The following is an 18654-nucleotide window of genomic DNA, read 5'->3' as shown; positions in this document are numbered from 1 at the left end:
ATTTATTTCAATTTACGTCTGTTGCAATGTCGTGTATCCATATTGACGGGTTTTAATTTAACCTGATTTATATAAGATGTGGATAATGATTTATTCTAATAAATTTAGGATAAGAATAAATTGTATATTTCTTATCAGTTAAGAAATATATTTCTTAATGAATATATATTATATGTTAATAGATATTCTAATCATAATCTTTATTCTAATCTTCCTGTGAAATATAGAATATTTAAAGGGTTTTGTTATTTTATAAATACATCCCTTTTCTCCCATATGATCGATAGAAATAAAAAAGAGAAAAGAATTTTAGATCTTTTATTTCTCTTTCTTCTTTTTCTTTGGAATTTTCACATATATTTCCGGAGTTTGGAGTTTGGATATAGAAGAGAATTCTCTGTCGCATTCGATCTGTGTCCGATGTGTTCGATCCGTAACGCAAGACGTAGGCGTGAAAGAAGGCGAGATACGTGAGAGATTTATAACCATCAAGACAAGGACATCCAAACTAGTAAAACCAATTTGTAAGTTTCTACTGCCCTCTAATTCCAACAAGCTCGAATATAGTTGTTTGCATTCGGTTAAATCGAATCAGAATTGCTCATAGCGGATTTAATCTGACAGTTATTATGTTGTTTAATTGGACTAGACTTAATCTCCTTTTAAATTGAAAAAATAATTAGAAATATGCTTTAGTCATATTAGGATAATAATTATAAACCGACTTGACTTAATCTTTTACCTACCTATTAGAGTTTTGAGATTCCTTATAAATATATTAGCTATTATCTTATAGGAAGAAAAAAAAAAAGAGAAAAATACTCATAAATAATTTGTGAGCCACCTTATGAGAGAGAGAGAAATCATATCCTCTATTAACTATTGATTTTAGAGGTCTTAAACAGTGACTCAGAAATCGTGTTAGTTTTTAGTTTGATCTTCCGCAAGTTTAGAGACTTAGAAGACCTTCTTGAGCGATCCAAGAACACATGAATCAACTTTTATGGTTCGAAAGTTGTTGCGTTATAACCCGAGCTGCTTTCAAAAAAATACAAAAAAATACTTTCGCTGCATTCTACAATCGTAGATTCTAAGTTTGAATTTTATTATATTCTAAAAAATAGATGAGCGTGCAACTTTAGAACATCTATTAATTTAAAAAAGAAAAAAAAACAAAATAAGAAAAAACAGGAGGACCAAACTGCAAAATCGTTATAGTACAAGGACCCTAGGATTTTGCAATTTACACCCTCTCCCCCCCTATAAAAGGGGATCTCTCTGTCTCTACTCCCCTTGCGCTCTCTCTCTCTCTCTCTCTCTCTCTCTCTCTCTCCACCGATGCGTCCTCACCACCCCAACCGCGTCGCCAATATCGCCGAGCCCACCTCGGCGGGGTGCTGCGCCCCCCTCCTCCGGCACCGCCGCCGCCCGGGGCGCCGCCCCTCGCGGCGGAGCTACCTCCCCCTCGCCGACGCCGCCGCCGCCTCGCCGGCGCCGACGATGGCGGTGGTGGTGGTGGGGAAGGAGCGGAGGGTGTTCCACGTCGACCCCTCCGTGCTCGAGAAGGAGCCCGTTAGGGCTTTAATGGATGCTGCGGCGGCGGCGGCAAAGACGAAGAGGGGTAGGAGTAAAGGGGGCGTCGTCTTTGTGGACGCCGACGCGATCCTCTTCGAGCACGCGCTGTGGATGGCCCACAACGAGCGCTCATCACCTTCCTCTTCTTCCTCCTCCTCCTCCTCCGCTGTTTCCCCTGTTTCCGCTTCTCTGTTTAAGCTCCATTTGAGGGACATCATAGAGTTCTACTCCCAGGAGTAAGTCATTTTGGTTGATTCAATTTTTAATTAAGCCCCAAAATCTCATTTTTATCCTTTTCTTCCTCTTTTTTTTTTGCGAGATTTATTGGTAATTTATGTAATTTAGTTCGTGGGAATCTCTCTCTCTCACGTCATCTGTTTAAGCTCCATTTGAGGGAGATCATAGATTTCTATTCCCAGAATTAAATAGATTTTTTTGTTTGATTATCTTATCTAAATTTGTGTAATTTATATTGGATTAAGCCCCAAAATCTGTTTAAGCTCCATTTGAGGAAGATCATAGATTTCTATTCCCAGGATTAAATAGATTTTTTTGTTTGATTATCTTATCTAAATTTGTGTAATTTAGATTGGATTAAGCCTCAAAATCTCCTCTCTTTTTTTTTTTGTTTGCTTAGATATTTTTTGTATTGATCATTTATGTAATTTAGTTGGTAGAGAAATTCTCTTTTTCTCTTTCTTTCCACTCCCCTGTTTCTGTTTTTCTCTGTTTAAACTCCATTTGAGGGAGATCGTAGAGTTCCAATCCCATGATTAGTTAGAAAAAAAAATAAGATGTGTTTTTTTGTTGATTGTTTTATGTGATTTTATTATGTAATTGAGATTGGATTAAGCCCAACAATCTCTCTTCTTCTTCTTTTTTTCTTTTAAGCTATTTTGTTTATTTATTTTGAGAGGTGGGGATGGGTAATTTATGTTAAAAATAATCTCATCTTTTTTTTTTTTTAGCTGTTTTGTGTTTTATTGGGAGGATTGGGTTTGTTGAAAATTTTATGCAATTTCTATTTTTGTAATAAAGCAACTTATTTTAATTTGGTTAATTGCAAAAACTTATCTCAATTTCTATCACAGCACAGAATTTTATACTTTTTATATATCAATTTTTTTAAAAAAATTATTACTCAAATGGAAAAGAAATCTCTGCTCAAATAAGACAGTAAATGAGGGCCAAATATAAGATAAAGAAATATTAATAATAATATAATAATTCGTATTGAATGTGCCCAATTCGTTTATAAGAAAATAAAGCAGAGGTTAGGAGATTCTTTTTTTTCTTAATCTATCTCGGTCTACCGAAAATTTGTCAAAAATTTAGCGTCACTTTAATCTGTCTTTGCGAATTCGATCCAATCCAGCAAAGAAATGGAGTGGGAGATGGTAAATTCTTTCCGCCGCCGGATCCGTTCCGTTTGTATCCCTGCATAGAAGGGTGCTCTATTTTGAAATGTTGAGGAGACCCAATGGGCCCATGCATTTTGCATGGAAGCCCCTCTATTTTTAATTTTTATGATACTTCATTAAACCAAGGGTTTTTTTTGCAAATGACCCCCTAACAAAATTTTATTTTAAAACTAGTCCCAATAAATTTATAATTGCAAAAATAACCTACTCATGCCACGCAAGCGCCACGCAAGCGTCACATGAGCTGGCTGAGAGGCTGGTTGGCAAGTTGAACACGGTGAAGTTGAACACGGTGAATGATTCATTATGTTTCATATTTATATTCCTTTTCTTCTCTTTTAGGGGTGTCAACGGGTCGGGTTTGGATTGAGTTTTCAAAAACCCGAAATCGAATCCGAAAATCAAATTAAAACACGAATATGAACCCACACCCGGCGGGTTTTAAAAATCCATACCCATATCCATATATTAAAGTTATATGAGTATGGATTTTTAAAATCCGCCGGGTTCGAATTCGGGTTCGGATTTTAATTTAATTTTCGGATTCGGGTTCGGGTTTTAATTTAATTTTCAGATTCGGATTCGATTTTTGAAAGCCTGATCCAAACCCGACCCGTTGACATCCCTAAAAGAGAAGAAAATTAATATAAATATGAAACACGGTGAATCATTCACCATGTTCAACTTGCCAATCAGGCTCTCAGCCTGCCCACGGGGCGCTTGTGTAGCAGGAGACAGGAGTAGGCCATTTTTACAATTATAAATTTATTGGGACTAGTTTTAAAATAAAATATTTTCAGGAGGCTATTTGCAAAAAAAGCCCTTAAACCAATGAGCACCAAAAACTGTACAATATATTCAAGTTCTACTAAACAAAAATGAATGAAAACATAAAAATTAAAAACGTCTCAATTGGAAAATGAAGGCACTTTAAGCTACAACCCTCAATTGGTCTCAACATTTTGGCTTTTACTACTCTTGAGGGGGACTGCATAGTAAAATATTTACATTTGAAACATTCAAATTCATATATGCATGTTGTGTTAGGCACTCCCACACTTGACAAAGTAAGAGCTCCAAAATATTTTTCTCTCGTTTTGCATATAGACTTTTTGTTTATCGTGTTGGCAATAAAGCCTTTTTCTTATATATATATATATATATATATATATATATATATATATATATATATATATATATATATNTATATATATATATATATATATAAAATAAATTCATGCGAGCAAATTTCTCCAGTAAAGAAGAGATTTCTTGATAAGCACTTTTGTAAACAAAGTGTAAAAGAACAACATCAGGTCCTCTACTTGGCCTTGAACACAACTTAACATTGTAATTCACTTTGAACAATCGAAATCCGCATAGTGATCCAAGAACTTGAGCTAGCTAGTCATTTTCGACGGCCTCGCCTCGAAACCGCCGCTGCCCTCTCGGTCGACTAGCGTGTAGGGCATGTGAGTCCCCATCACCTTGTCCCAGAACAGAAAGAACGGTTGCGAGTAATTGTACCTGGACCCCCGGAGCGAGTGATGGATATCGTGGTAAGCAGAACCGTTCTCGAAGAAAATGTGGAAGAGATTTCCAGGCAGCAGCATGCTGCAGTGGTCATCGACGGTCTTGATCGTCGAGAAGCAAAAGAAGTACACAGCCGTCCTCAGCGTCATCCCCGACACGAGGAAAGATATGGCTCCCCCTAAGGTGTCTACGAAGAGTCCCTCTAGCAGATGGTTGTAGAGGGCGCCGACCGCGTAGGTAACGATCAGACGGTGGTGGCAGGAGTGGATTGTGGCGGTACAAGAGCTTGTTCTCGTGCATGTATCGGTGGATGCAGTACTGCCACGCGTCCATTGCGAGCATCGCAACGAAGAATCGGACGAGTTGGGCGAGAATTGGGGGGTTGGGGTACTTCCTTAGTTGGACTAGATCCAGAAGTTAGCTGCAATAAGCAAATAAAAGCATATTTAAGATTGCAAGATCACGACTACAAAAACAAGTATGCATTACTATTATACATAAATAAACATGCATGTAAAACAATTGTGAGTACTAAAAGATTTGATTCTTACAGAAAAGAGAAGCTGCACAACTATTGCTTGAAAAAGCTGCTGCAAGAGAACACCCTTCGCCACCTCCGGCAACTGCACCAAGTTCTTCTCCTCTTCTTCTCGCTGCGTGTGGAGCCGAAAGCGCTCCAGCAACAGCAACTGGCAACTGCAATAGAAAGAGGAGCTCGTATGCGCCACGGTGGACCCAGTACACGCACGGCGATCGTGCCCATCATCTCGTCACTGATGTACCCTTCCCAAAACACCATCCTTTCAGAAAAATTGAATGAGAGTGAACAAAGGAGTCAATCCTTTGTGGTAATCTCTCTCTCTGTAAATGACTTCAGGGACTGCAACATAGAAAATCAAAGGCTCAATTGATCAACCAACCTGTAGAGAGAGATTCAGGCTCTGACTTCCTACATAGAAATCCCCAAAGTTATTAACAGAGAGAGTACACATTTCTGAAAGAATAATAAAAAGTCAAAACCAAATATAATACAAGCCATAGTATTTTACATGAAAAACAATGATATAGGAATCTCAGGTTTCGAAACAAATGGAAACTAGTCTTACATCAACATGCCGGTTCGCGGTCTATACTTAATTAACAATTATAAATAATAAGAAAGTAACACTTTGGACAGAAAGAGAGTGGAGATTCTGGTAACAACTTGATGCAAATTGACTGGATAGAGTACATACATATTGGAGATACATTTTCCAACTCAAGAATAAGCCATATGAAACCATATTTAATGAATTGCCGACACGGCAAAAGCTCAAAAGATCAAAAACCAAGATTCGAATCAAGTCAGAGTCACTTCACATATTGAGATAAACTTCCAACGAAAAGCTCAACCCAAACACATCACTTAAATGCGGATCAAAGCCCGATTCAAACCCTAAAATGTAATCAAGTTTAATGTTGAACTGCATGACACTACAGGGCCTTTTTTGCAATTTTACACAATATGTCATGTAGAGGTGAAATTGTAATACTACTAAATAACCAATGTACAGTAGCAGAAGCATGTGTGTTGTGTATCATTTGAAAAACGATCTTAAAATAATGTAAAATAAATTATGTTTTCATTAGCTTCTGTCTCTATTATGTACAATGATTTTAAGCCCTTTGATCGTTAATTACACTGTCGATCTTCGATTTACACTAAATCATGGACGGTACTGCTCATTTCCATCGCTTTGCGTTCTTCAATGCTTTCGACTTTGACTTTGCTTGTTGAAAAGCCATCATTTTCTGCTTCTTCCTGACTTCTTTCTCCTCCTAATTTAAAGCCCACTTTATTAGAAGATGTAAGGGGAAAAGGGCACAAAAATACAAAATGAAATTAGAGAGAAAGGAAAAGGAAGAGAACCATTCAAAAAGTAGTAATCACCTTTGACATCTTAGATTTTGCCTTCACTTTGGGAGCTTTTTCCTCGAGCTCAGCCTCGCGCTCAAGTTCTCTTTCTCTAGCTTCAAGGTTCTTTTCAAGGTAATACTGTTCAAATGATCAAAAAGAGATCCTCCGATATTAGTAACGTTATCGACTAATAGTGTAATCTAATTTCAGAGTAAAATTGTGTGGTATTATACTTAGATGTGGATTGATACACCAAAATTATAGTAACTAAGTGGATAAAAATTTGTTTTACATTAAAGAGTAGTCATAGTGGGAATTTCATCTTAAGATCCTTCAAATATTTCAAATGAGGGGAAAGATTGTCACAAGAAAAGCACATGTTTATAATTATACTTGTGGTACACGGCTTACCTTGTAATCGCCTGCATAGTCTTGTAGGGTTTTATCTTTCACCTCCACTACTCTATTTACTATTTGCCTTATGAAGTACCGATCATGAGAAACAGTAATGACGGTGCCCTTATACTCTTGTATAGCCTCCTGTTAAACATCAAAAAGTTTCCAAAGAAATCCAAAGCTTCAATTGCGTGCAATAAACCTAATACATAAACATAAAGCTGCTCAGATACTGAATTAAAATGAGTGTATTACCTCTAGCATCTCTTTTGAAGGGATATCCAAATGGTTGGTCGGTTCATCCAACACCAACAAGGTAGATGGCTTCACCATGAATTTGCAAAATGCTAGTCGTGCCTGTACGCAATATATGTTAGATTAAGCTAGTGTGTCATAAAGAGGCTTCAATATGTTCCCATCGGAAGAAAATAACTTTCTGTTAAGTAAGGGAATTGGTCTTGTAATAGAAAAAGATTTCTTTAAGAGGAACGGTTTCATTACTTTACAGAAAATGATAAACACATTGGCACAGAACAAATATTTGATGGAACCCAAGGAAAAAAAAAGGGAAAGATGAATTATAGGTAACTATTTCCTTACCTTCTCTCCACCACTTAAAAGTGCGACTTTTCTATCTAGCATGTCGGCCTTAAAGTTACAGCGGCCAAGGAGACCTTTAATATCGTCGATCCTCCAATCTTCCGCAGCTTCTTCAACTGTTTCCAGCACCGTTTTCTCCAAATCAAGTGCCTCTGCCTGAAACCAGAATTGCAATGCTCGATTACTATAAAAGGCAAAGTAATGTAAGAAAAATTCACAATTTAAGCACTGTAAATAAATAGCTATAGAGCAGATGATTTGATCCTAAATATATACAGGTTTACATCACATAAAGAAAGAGGACTACTCAACTCTAAAGGGAACAGGATCACATAACTCAAAGAATCATCCATGCATCTATAGGAAAACAAATTTTTTTCCTTGGTGCAAATTATAATCCATTTGGCTTCGGAACGGCTTGCCTACTCAAGGAAGAAAAAAATGTGGCACTTGTTAAGCCGAAAGTCCACAGTTGTTGCCGTGCCAAATAATACAAAACTAAAAAGAGCTTATAGTGCTTCTTCGAAAAACTCTGCTTAAATAGCATGTTTGCAAAAGCTCAATGTGGGACCAAACAAGGCCTTAGCAGCATAAGAATAACAAACATCCACTAGCAAGACATTAGACGTGTAGCCTGTGTGCCGATGAATATAAAACTTAACATCATAAAAGAAAAAGATATGCACCTAACCAAATTTAAGATACCTGGTTCTGCTCAAAATAGTTCGGCAATACATTATGCTCCCCAAGTAAAACTTCACCAGCACGAGGCTTCTCCAAACCCATGGCAAGTTTAAGCAATGTACTCTTTCCGCATCCATTTGGACCAATAATGGCTATCTTCTCACCTCTTTCAACTAAAAGATTTGCCTTCTTAAACAACACCTGGCAGTGCATTTCAAAGGCACGAATTAGCAATTTCTGTGAGAAGTGAGTAGCATGTGCTGCTTTTAAGTGAAAAAGAATTAAAATGTATGCATCCATTTTCAAAGTTATGTTCCAGAAAAGAACCTTTTACATGTACTAAATATACTGACCTTATCACCGTACCCGAATTCAAGATTCTTCATCATTAATACTGTTCTACCACTTCTTCCACGCTCGGGAAATCTGATCTTTAATTGCTTCCTTTGGAAAGGTTTCTCGATTTTTCCTTCTTCTTGAAGCCTCTCCAATTTCTGTAAATTACAATAAGTTTAGGATAGAACCAACAAATATAAATCAAATTACAACAATTAATAACTAGTAAGGGCTCATTTGGCATATCTTCACCCCAAGTTTTGAGGTACAAACTCTACGTCTAAAGGTTTTATTTGCCAAAATATATATTGTACATATTTACATCTTTGTTTTTTGAAAAAATGCTATTTGCAAACTATTTAACAATGAGAAGAATAGAGAAGTCTGATACTATGACTTTACTAGTTATAACACAACAAATTCGTCTAAAAAGAAGTAGGCTTAATTTTCCAGAAACACAATAATAACCTTTTCCTCACTAGAAGCTCGCCCAGAATTAACACCGGCTCCCAATCTGTTTATTAGCTCTTTAGTATGTTCAATCTCCTTCTGCTGCTTCTCCCAAGCTGCATTCTGGGCTTCTACCCATGCTGCTTTTTGAAGGACATACTCCGAATAGTTACCCATAAAAGTCCTTGATACCCCCATATCGGTTTCTACGATTTTGGTGCATAGTTGATCGAGAAAAGCCCTGTCGTGAGATATGATAACCATCGGAACGTCTTGCTTGTTCAGATACCCTTCTAACCACTCAATCGTGTCTAAATCGAGATGGTTCGTCGGTTCATCAAGCAGCAGCAAATCCGGATCCTGCAAATGTCAGCTTATATTATGCCCCATTCTTCGAACCAAACAATAGGCAAATAATACTAACTGATAAATCGACGAATGGACACAGAATGAAGAATAAATAAAAGATAACAATGCCAAGCAGAAAATGAGCGACTTAAACCTACAGTCTAAATCAAATACATACTTCTAGTAAGTTTGTACCAGGGAAACCATCTACCAACATCGTGATTTTCACATCGACATCTCTAAAATGGTAAAACTACATTTATCCCATTGTCCAATGAGTTAAGTGATGGATGTCGTCTGACATAACACCGACAAAGGAGGCAAAGTAAATCTTGTAGCTCAATGCAGCAACATACCAATCAACCGAATCACCGAACTGAAAGGTTAGGTAGCAAAACTTAAACTTAAAAAAGTTGGGTAATCATCCCAAGATGAACCAATTTTCAGCTTCCATATGTTTTCAGCTTTATAGAGTGTTTGTTTGTATGGATGTAAGTATTTGTAATCATCCTAAGATGGAAAAAAATATATATGATAATTACAGTTGGATATTTCAGCAACTTAGCCTATTTTAAACAAAAAATTGGAATCTATCTGCATAACAATTTCATTCTAATCAAACATCAACAACAAATAGACATGATAGTATTCACTTTAATACAATTAAAACTGATAAGGATAATGCGGAATATACCTGAAGTAGAATCTTCCCGAGTGACATCCTCATCTGCCACCCACTACTAAACGACGCAACCAACCGCTCCGAATCCTCCGGCGAGAACCCTAATTCCGGCATCAGCTTACTGATCTTCACATCGACCTCGTCGAGGTCCACGTCCTGCGCCCTCCTCTGCAGCAAATCCAGCTCATCCAGCAGCCTCCCCATGAGCCCCATATCCTCCACCGCGCTCTCCAGCGCCTTCTGCACCTTCTCCAATCGCTCCGCGATCTCCATCTCCTCCTTGAACGCGCTCAAAAACTCTTCCTTCACCGTCCGGCTAGGGCACACCTCGAATTCCTGGCTCAGAAACGCGATCTTCATGTTCTCCTTCGCCTTTATTACGTTCCCCGAATCGGGTTCCTCCAATCCGGCAATAATCCGGAGTTGGGTGGTTTTGCCGGCCCCGTTCACGCCTACCAACCCTACTTTCTCCCCCTTCTTCACCTCCCAGCTCACGTCCTTCAGCAAGGTGACACCTTTGAAGCTTTTGCTGATGCTCTCGAGCCGCACCCCCGACGACACGCTCGACGCGCCCGTGCTCGGCTTCTTCTTCGCCTGCTTCTTCGAGGCGCCATCGCCGGAGCTACTGGAGAAGAGGGATTCGATATCGATCTCCGTCGCCGTCTCCGTCTCTGCCGCCGCGGCGTCCACAGCCAACCGAGCGGAGATCCTAGGGTTTCCAGTTCCGGAAGAGGGAACGAGGGTGCCTCGGCGGAAGGAGAGGTGGGACCGGGGATGGAGCCGAGGGTTTCCGAGGAGTGGGGAGGCGACGGGGAGGAGGCGCGATCGGAGGTCGACTCGGCGGAGCTTGGAACAGATATCCATGGCGTTAGCGTTGCGAATTAGGGTTAGGGTTAGGGTTAGGGTTTGATCGGAGCTCTTCTCTCTCAGTCTCTCACTCACAGTGAAGGGAGACAGAGGGAGAGGCCACAAAGAGAAGGAAAATCTCTGAACCAAAAGCTTAAAAAGAGATGCAAAAATTTTTTAGGGGTGGAGAAATTTTAGATATTTCTATATTTTTTTTAATTTTATATTTTTTTTTAATGGTTTTGAGGCTGTGTTTTTTTTGGGTCAATTGCATGTAGATCCCCGCAAATATAGTAAATTACAGATTTTTGCCTATAAGGTTTAACCTTCATAAGTTATTGCTGTAAAAGTTTTAATATTTTCAAATATGTCCCTACCGTTAGAATCCGTTAGAAATGTTTAGTTAATCATAAATTAAATACTTATCCGGATGGATTTTTAACATTTTTATACCTCTTATATTATACTGTTATTATAACTTTTCGAGGACATATTTGTGATGGCAAAATTAAAAATATAAACAGTTTTCTAGTGGTTCTTTAACTGTAACAAATCAGATGAACACATCTGAAAATATTAGAACTTTTACAGAGATAACTTATGAAAGTTAAAACTTTATAGGAATATGTTTGTAATTTATTATATTTGCGGGGACCTGTATGCAATTAATCCTTTATTTTTTTGCCCTATTTATGTGGGTTATGCCCATACAGTTTTAGGTATTTACAAAATAACCTGTATAAAGGTTTTTTCTTCCTTACTCTCCCTTGTTTGTTGGTAACTTAATTTTCACGAAATTATATTTCGAATATTTACTGTTTATTTAGTTATAAAAAGTAGGGAAAACTTCAAAAACCCCCCTTGTGGTTTCAATTTTTTTCACTTTAATACCCTGTGGTTTAAAATGTATCAAGTTAGTACCCCGTGGTTTCTCACTTTATCACTTAAGCACTCTGTGGTTTAAAGTGTATCAAGTTAGTACCCTGTGGTTTTGCACTTTATCACTTTAGTACCCTGTGGTTTTAATTTTGTATCAAGTTAGTACCCTATAGTTTTTTAAATCACAAGGTACTAAAGTGATAAAGTGCAAAACCACAGGGTACTAGCTTGATACATTTTAAACCACAGGGTATTAAAGTGATAAAGTGAGAAACCACAGGGTATTAACTTGATACACTTCAAACCACAGGGTACTAAAATGAAAAAGTGTGAAACCACAGGGGGGGTTTTTGAAGTTTTCCCTAAAAAGTATCCTAAACAGAGTTTCAAATATCTCCTTTTTTTTTCTGTATAATAATTTTTGTTTTACTCATAAGTAAAATATTTTCTCCAATCTATATGCACTTTTGCTAGAAAATAATAAATAATAAATAATAAATAATTATACTCTCCATCAAAATGGTTAATTCATTTTACATTTTAGAAAAAATTATATTAAAATAGATGTCACATATCCAGGCAAAAAATTATAATAAAATAACCATTAGCTACTATGAAGATTTTATATTTTTTATTCCAATTAAATAAAGTATTAATTAATACTAGATACACATAAATTATTTCTCTATTTCGTTAGTCAAAACTACATTAAATTGACATTCGATAAACTAACATTTAAATTTTAAATCACAAATAAAAAAAAAAACACATTTCATATGGTCATGTAAACAATAATTAATTAGGGTAGCATGATGCAAAAGCACAATGGCAAGATTGTTATTCTTTGGAAGGATAAGGGCTAATTTATTGCATGTTTACTCTTTTTTTTATTTTTTTATTTTTTTATTATTGTGGATAAAAAAAATGATATTTTGAGGATGGAGATATTATTATATTATTATATATAATAATAATAATAATAATAATAATAATAATAATAATATGGATTAGCCAAGGTTGAGGGCTCGTGGCTCACAATGAACCGTGTGATGATTGGCAACCACTAAAATCCCGCCACGTGTCATCTTTGACAACGCCTCGTGGCCTTTTACCAACCACAAACCTCGTAAAGGGCTTTGAACAAAAACAATTTAGGGTAAAGAAAATTAAAATAAAAATCAAAAAATCTCACGGGTGGATTTGAATATGAATCCAAATTGGATTTATCTTATACTAAATAAATATATATAGTTTTGAATATGAACATTAAAAATGAAAATTCAACGAATTTAGATTCTGGTATGAATTTTAATTGTACGTGACCCGAACTCGAATCCGAATTAATTTTATAAATGTTTAGTGCTATATTTGAATTTGTATTTTAAAAGTTTAGATTTAATATAATATGTTGTGAAATATTGTAAAGAGAAATAATTGTTTCGGATTCGGATTTGGATTTCGAATTTTTAGTCTGGTCCGGGTTTAGATATGAATTTTTAAAATCGATCGTATTCGGGTGCGGGTTTTGAAATTGATAGTCAGGTTCAGGTTTTTAAAAATTTATTCTTTTTATTGAGAAATTAACACTTTTTAATTTGTGTAAAAAAATATCAATCATGAAATGATTATTGTAATTCACAAAACAAAGAATAACATATAATCACTAAATTTTAATGTTTGCAAATTATTGTAGAAATTGTTTGTAAAAATAACACTTTTCATATCTCTATCACCAAAAATAATCTCAATATTTTGCAATTTTAATAATCTAATTTTGAATTTAATTTCTTTGTACTTTATATATAAGTATTTGATGCGCAAAAGTTGACGCAAAATTTTAAATCGAACGAGCGTACGAATTTCAAAGGTTAATTGAATATTCATAGTGGTATTTGTTAATTTATATGATTTTTAACCCTAGTATGCCAAAATGGCCTTTACATATTTTTAACCCCAGTTAGGGTTATTAATGCAAATAAATATGGTTTGTCACGCGAATTTGCGAATTTTAAAGAATAATAACAACATAAATTCACATATTTGCATAAGGTGCATATATATATATATTTAAAAAAACACAAAATCCAAAAGTTAATTATACAACCATCACGAGAGAAACAGTGGAATGAAACAAAACTATATATATACAACATATGTGTCCTATATGTTAATAATAAACCTCATATTTTTGAGTTTTTAGAGGTCATAACTATAACAACTCTAGAAATAAAATGCTATATATAGCTAAAATACTTTGAGAAGTAAATGGATGTGTTTACCTCCTCCTCATTTTCTGCGATGCGATATTAAATTCAAATTCGACGACCTGCATTGTTAAACTTAATTTAATCTTTTTCGAACGTTTTAGTGCCCGAATATAACAGTTTTCCGACATCATTTGCCTATCGTTTAAGTGGTCTTAAAATTGACTCTTTTAATGGTTAATATAAAGTGAATTTGAGACCACTTGATCATTAGACAAATAATATAGAAAAATTATGAAATTCGAGTCTTATAAAGTTTGAATAGTGTAAATTATGTTTAATGAGGTCGATCGTCCGTTCAGATATCCTTTTGCTTGAAAGGAAGCATCGCTTTCTCTCTCTCTCTATATATAGAGAGGATGTAGATGCAACTTGTCTCATTCAGGGCACTTGCATGTACCTTCTTTGCGGAACCGAGGGAGATCCGCCGATCGGTGATCGCCTCGGCGAATGGTAGTGATTCCCCACCGGCGATCTCCTCGGCGAATGGTAGTGATTCCCCAACGGCGATCTCATCGGACTATTATAAGCTGTCCGACCGCCGATCGACGGAGACTGTAACACGCTGTGCTTCATGTCCTGCAGCTGCTCCAGTGTCGCGAGCACTTCCGACATTTTGGGCCGGAGCTTGGCCTCGCTGGACAAGCACTTCGAGGCGAGGCTCGCGATGATTTGGGCGCCTTTCCCGGGGTACTGCCCTTCGAGTTTCAAGTCCATTATGCGGTGCAGCTTCTGCTTTCCGGATAAGTAGGGCTTGACCCAGTTCACCAAGCTCTGCTCCATTCCAACTTTCGACTTGTCGAGGGCCCGCCTCCCGGTTAGCAACTCCAGCAGTACTACACCGAAGCTATAAACATCGGCTTTCACGGAGAGCCGACCTGTACATATTACAAAAGTTTGATCAGTACCGTCGACCAAAAGCTTCTTGTTGTAGTAGAAGCTCATTTCAACTTCCTGCCGCAGCAAAAACTCCGAACTAAGATATGTAACCAACCAAACTACTCAGTTGCTTTTCCACGGTAACGTTATATATATATACAAGAATATGTTGCAGATCTAAAGTAAACTACAAATCAAAATTTATGATGAATTTATCTTCTGAACATGCAGAAAAAGGAGCAATTTAGATTCTGCAATGAACCTGTAGCAATGTATTCTGGAGCAGCGTAACCGTGAGTGCCCATCACTTGCGTCGAAACGTGGGTTTTATCCCCGGTTGGTCCCGCTTTCGCCAATCCAAAATCTGAAAGCTTCACATTGTATTCCTGCAGATAAGAGTATCAGCGAAAAAGACGTTGTAAACCCGTTTTCTCAATCGAATTCGCGAAAATTTGCACATACCGAATCGAGGAGAATGTTCGAGGCCTTCACGTCGCGATATATAATTTGTGTCTTGGCGTCGTGCAAAAATGAGAGACCCCTCGCGGTCCCGACGGCCACCTTTATCCTTATCGCCCACGGTAGCGGCTGAGCTCCTAAAACGGGGCGAGATTAAGCAACATATCAAACACTGAACAAAAGCATTAAAACGTGGCCAAAAACTCGAATGCAATGCAATTCGACCGTCGATGTTTCGATATGTATCGTACTTTCAACTGAGATCTTTAGTCGCGCTGATTTACATTCAATAATAATTTTTTTCTTTTTTTCTTTTGCGCAAATTGGACACGTACTTCTGAAGAGATGATTCTCCAAACTTCCTTTCGGCATGAACTCGTAAACCAAAAGGCGGTTGTCGCCCTCCGAGCAGTATCCAATGAGCTTAACCAAATTGGGATGGTGAAGCTGCCCCAGGTAGTTAACCTCCGTCTGCGACCACCAACGGAAAACAATGGAATTTTTTTTAAAAATAATCCTGTAAAAATTTATAATTGGCTAAATAACTTTTTCTAAAGAATTATTCGACCAAATTAATAACTTGCTTCTTTTGTCAACTCAGTGCCTCAGTGGATAATTCTGCCAAAGAGGTGAATCATTCACCGCATTCAAGAAAACGACGACTGATTCATTGTCCTTAAATTTTCTACTAAATCGGTCAATCATTTACCGCCTTCACCACTTTTAAGAGATTATTTTTTTCACATACCCGCTTAATAAAAGACGGTATCACAAATTCTCAGTAGATATCTCAAATTTCATTTACAATCACTTTCTACTATAAATTTTCAGTAGATATTTCAAATTTCACGAGCTCAAACAGCGTCTATCCGCGCCATCTAAAGCCGTGATAGGTAAATCGCAAACTTCTTTAAATACCCCATTTAAGCTTTCAGGAAGATTCATGGTCATCAACCAGAGCGTCATCCTCCATTAAATGCCCTTATCTAATACTCTTTGAGGTATCTACTGAAAATTTGTTGTTCGCCGTCTTTTTGAAGGCGGAAAATGATTCATCTCTTTCAGCAGAAAACCACACTCTAGCGCCAAGTTGACAAAAGAAGGGTTATTTGGGTTTTTCTGCCGAAATATTTAATATTTATTTATATTTGTGTATTAATGCGCGGTAAAAAGCATATATTATGAAGGCTTACCAGCCATTCCTTGTGGCCCTGAAAACCCTCCGGCTTGAGCTTTTTAACTGCAACGACCATCCCCGATCCTGGCTTGGAGGCAGAAAGAGTTTGCTCGTCGATCCAGCCCTTGTAAACGTACCCGAATCCTCCCTCCCCGATGAGGCTGTCGGATCGGAAATTTCGCGTGGCGCTCCTTAAATCGTTCAGCGTAAACGCCTTCAGATTCGGGGACGAAAGGATCTCGCCTTCCGTCCGAGCGGCGGGAAGGCACGCGGAGAGAGCCGCGGGGGCCGGCTTGCTCAAAGTTAAGGGAGCCATCGGCTCGCTTGTTTTGCGGTTGACTCCGCGCGCATCTGTTTCGTTTGTTTCATTTCGTTCAGATAAGATACAAAAGCCATACTTTTAGCCACTATATTACTAAACTTTGCCTGACTCGATCGACAAGCATGATAAATTTATAGAACTGGACACACTCTCAGTATATATACATATGTGTTTACTATGTTTCACAAAGCAATTAATTAATAGGAAGAAAAGTTAACAACATTATGTCTTATATTATTTCCATTAATTTTGGTTCTCTACAAAATATCTCAGAAATTAGTTTTTTAGCTGGAAAAATATTTCCGTCCTGCTGCTTGTTTTCGAAGAAAAGTAATTTTTCTGAATTTTTTGTTTAGATTTTATGAAAAAAAGTGCTTTTTATAAAAAAAAAAAACTTTTTTTTTTTTTTTTTGAAAATTATAGTTTTCCATGTTTCTCCAAAGAACCAAAACATCCCCTAAAATAATACCAAAAAGGTTCTTATGCTACAAAGGAGATAAATATACCAACCTTATTATTATTATTATCTAGGTGTGGATTTAAACAGGAAAAATATCTGATTTAAGCAGGATTTTAAGAGGATGCTCCCAATATATAAGAAAGAATATGGAATACCCAAAGCTCAGTCCATAATCTTTGTTTCATTCACAAACCCCAATTTTTTTTTTTTTTAAAGATATTACCCAGTTTTGATAGAAAACGAAGTACAAGTATAATTACTATTAGTTTCAAAGAGTTAGTTTTAGAGGAAAAACCCAGATGCTAGAAACTGTATAATCCAAATCCAAATGGTTAAAAACTCAAATTTTGAGCTATATATGAACTATTTGCTAATAATGACTTGTAAAAATTGAATCTTTAAGCTATATATGAATACTCTCTCTATTATGTTACAATCTTTAAAACAAAAAGGAAAAAAAACACTCACCCACTTTAAACCAAAAATACACACACACACACAAAAATAAAAAAAAAACATAACAAAACCAAATTCAACCTTAAAAAAAAAAAAAAAAACAATCAAACTCACAAGTTGTTTGATGAGCGTGCCCAACCCTCACTGAAGTGTCCACGCAATTCCCCATCTCCTTTCTCCCTCTTTTCCCTCTCTCTCTCTTAGTTTCTTTTTTAAAACTAATGATTCAAGCACCAAAACCAACAAATCCTAGAGCTTTTTGAAGAACAAGAGGAGATATTTACGATGGGTATACCCCCAAAATAAGATTTTTATCTCGTTTTTTGTTTTTTTTTTTTGCTTTTCCTTCCTTGGTCTCGATCACATAATAGAAAAGAGAGAGAGAGAGAGAGAGAGAGAAGGTGACGGGGGAAAAGGGGCAACGGCAATGTTGCGACCCCGCCTCTGCCTCCACACAATGGAAGTACGTGTGTGTTGTTTTTTTTTGAACTTTTTTTCAAAAATAACCCTTTAAAATTTCGTAATTGCCAAAATAATCCTGTGAAATTTTTATTTGTGAAACTAACCCTTCTCTCGCCCCCTCAGCCGCCACATCAGTATTTCTCACAAAGACGGTGACTTGTTCACCATCTTTAGGTCTAACGTCTTGAAGGCGGTGAATGGTTCACCGCCTTCTCGAGGCACCGCCTTCTCAGCAATTCCTCCCGCCTTCTCAGCAATTTCCCGCGTAGCCTAAGGTGTCCCGAGAAGACGCTGACTCGTTTACCACCTTATGAAGGCGGTGAATCGTTTACCGTCTTATCGAGGCCACCGCCCTCTCAGCAATTCCCCGCGTGGCGCTAGGTGCCTACGGAAGACGGTCACTCGTTTACCGCTTTGACAAAGGCGGTGAATAGTTTACCGCCTTATCTAGGGCATTCTGATAAGGCGGTTATTCGTTTACCGCCTTATCTATGCCGCCTGAAGAAATCCCTGTCTTTAGTGTAGAAC

At 37.2% G+C, this 18654-nt stretch overlaps 3 protein-coding genes and 1 pseudogene across 3 annotated transcripts; 1 reads left to right on the top strand and 3 right to left on the bottom strand.

The window, feature by feature from the left end:
- LOC109718671 lies at nt 1305-2089 on the top strand. The gene has a single exon (XM_020245012.1). It carries the CDS (start codon nt 1339-1341, stop codon nt 1813-1815), a length of 477 nt encoding a protein of 158 aa, XP_020100601.1. The 5' UTR covers nt 1305-1338; the 3' UTR covers nt 1816-2089.
- On the bottom strand, nt 4245-5752 carry LOC109718158 (annotated as a pseudogene).
- Nucleotides 5961-10884, bottom strand: LOC109718156 (ABC transporter F family member 5-like). Its single transcript, XM_020244183.1, has 9 exons — nt 9935-10884; nt 8911-9252; nt 8460-8600; nt 8128-8307; nt 7423-7578; nt 7078-7179; nt 6838-6966; nt 6460-6564; nt 5961-6347 (listed from the first exon to the last, which is right to left on the bottom strand). Exons 1-9 carry the CDS (start codon nt 10784-10786, stop codon nt 6252-6254), a joined length of 2103 nt encoding a protein of 700 aa, XP_020099772.1. The 5' UTR covers nt 10787-10884; the 3' UTR covers nt 5961-6251.
- On the bottom strand, nt 13774-18090 carry LOC109718157 (probable serine/threonine-protein kinase PBL3). Its single transcript, XM_020244184.1, has 7 exons — nt 17779-18090; nt 16443-16777; nt 15585-15720; nt 15253-15386; nt 15053-15176; nt 14312-14789; nt 13774-13973 (listed from the first exon to the last, which is right to left on the bottom strand). Exons 1-7 carry the CDS (start codon nt 17831-17833, stop codon nt 13934-13936), a joined length of 1302 nt encoding a protein of 433 aa, XP_020099773.1. The 5' UTR covers nt 17834-18090; the 3' UTR covers nt 13774-13933.

The sequence above is a fragment of the Ananas comosus genome, linkage group 12, assembly GCF_001540865.1.
Source record: "Ananas comosus cultivar F153 linkage group 12, ASM154086v1, whole genome shotgun sequence".
NCBI lineage: Eukaryota > Viridiplantae > Streptophyta > Magnoliopsida > Poales > Bromeliaceae > Ananas > Ananas comosus.
This window is presented reverse-complemented; position numbering and strand designations above follow the sequence as displayed.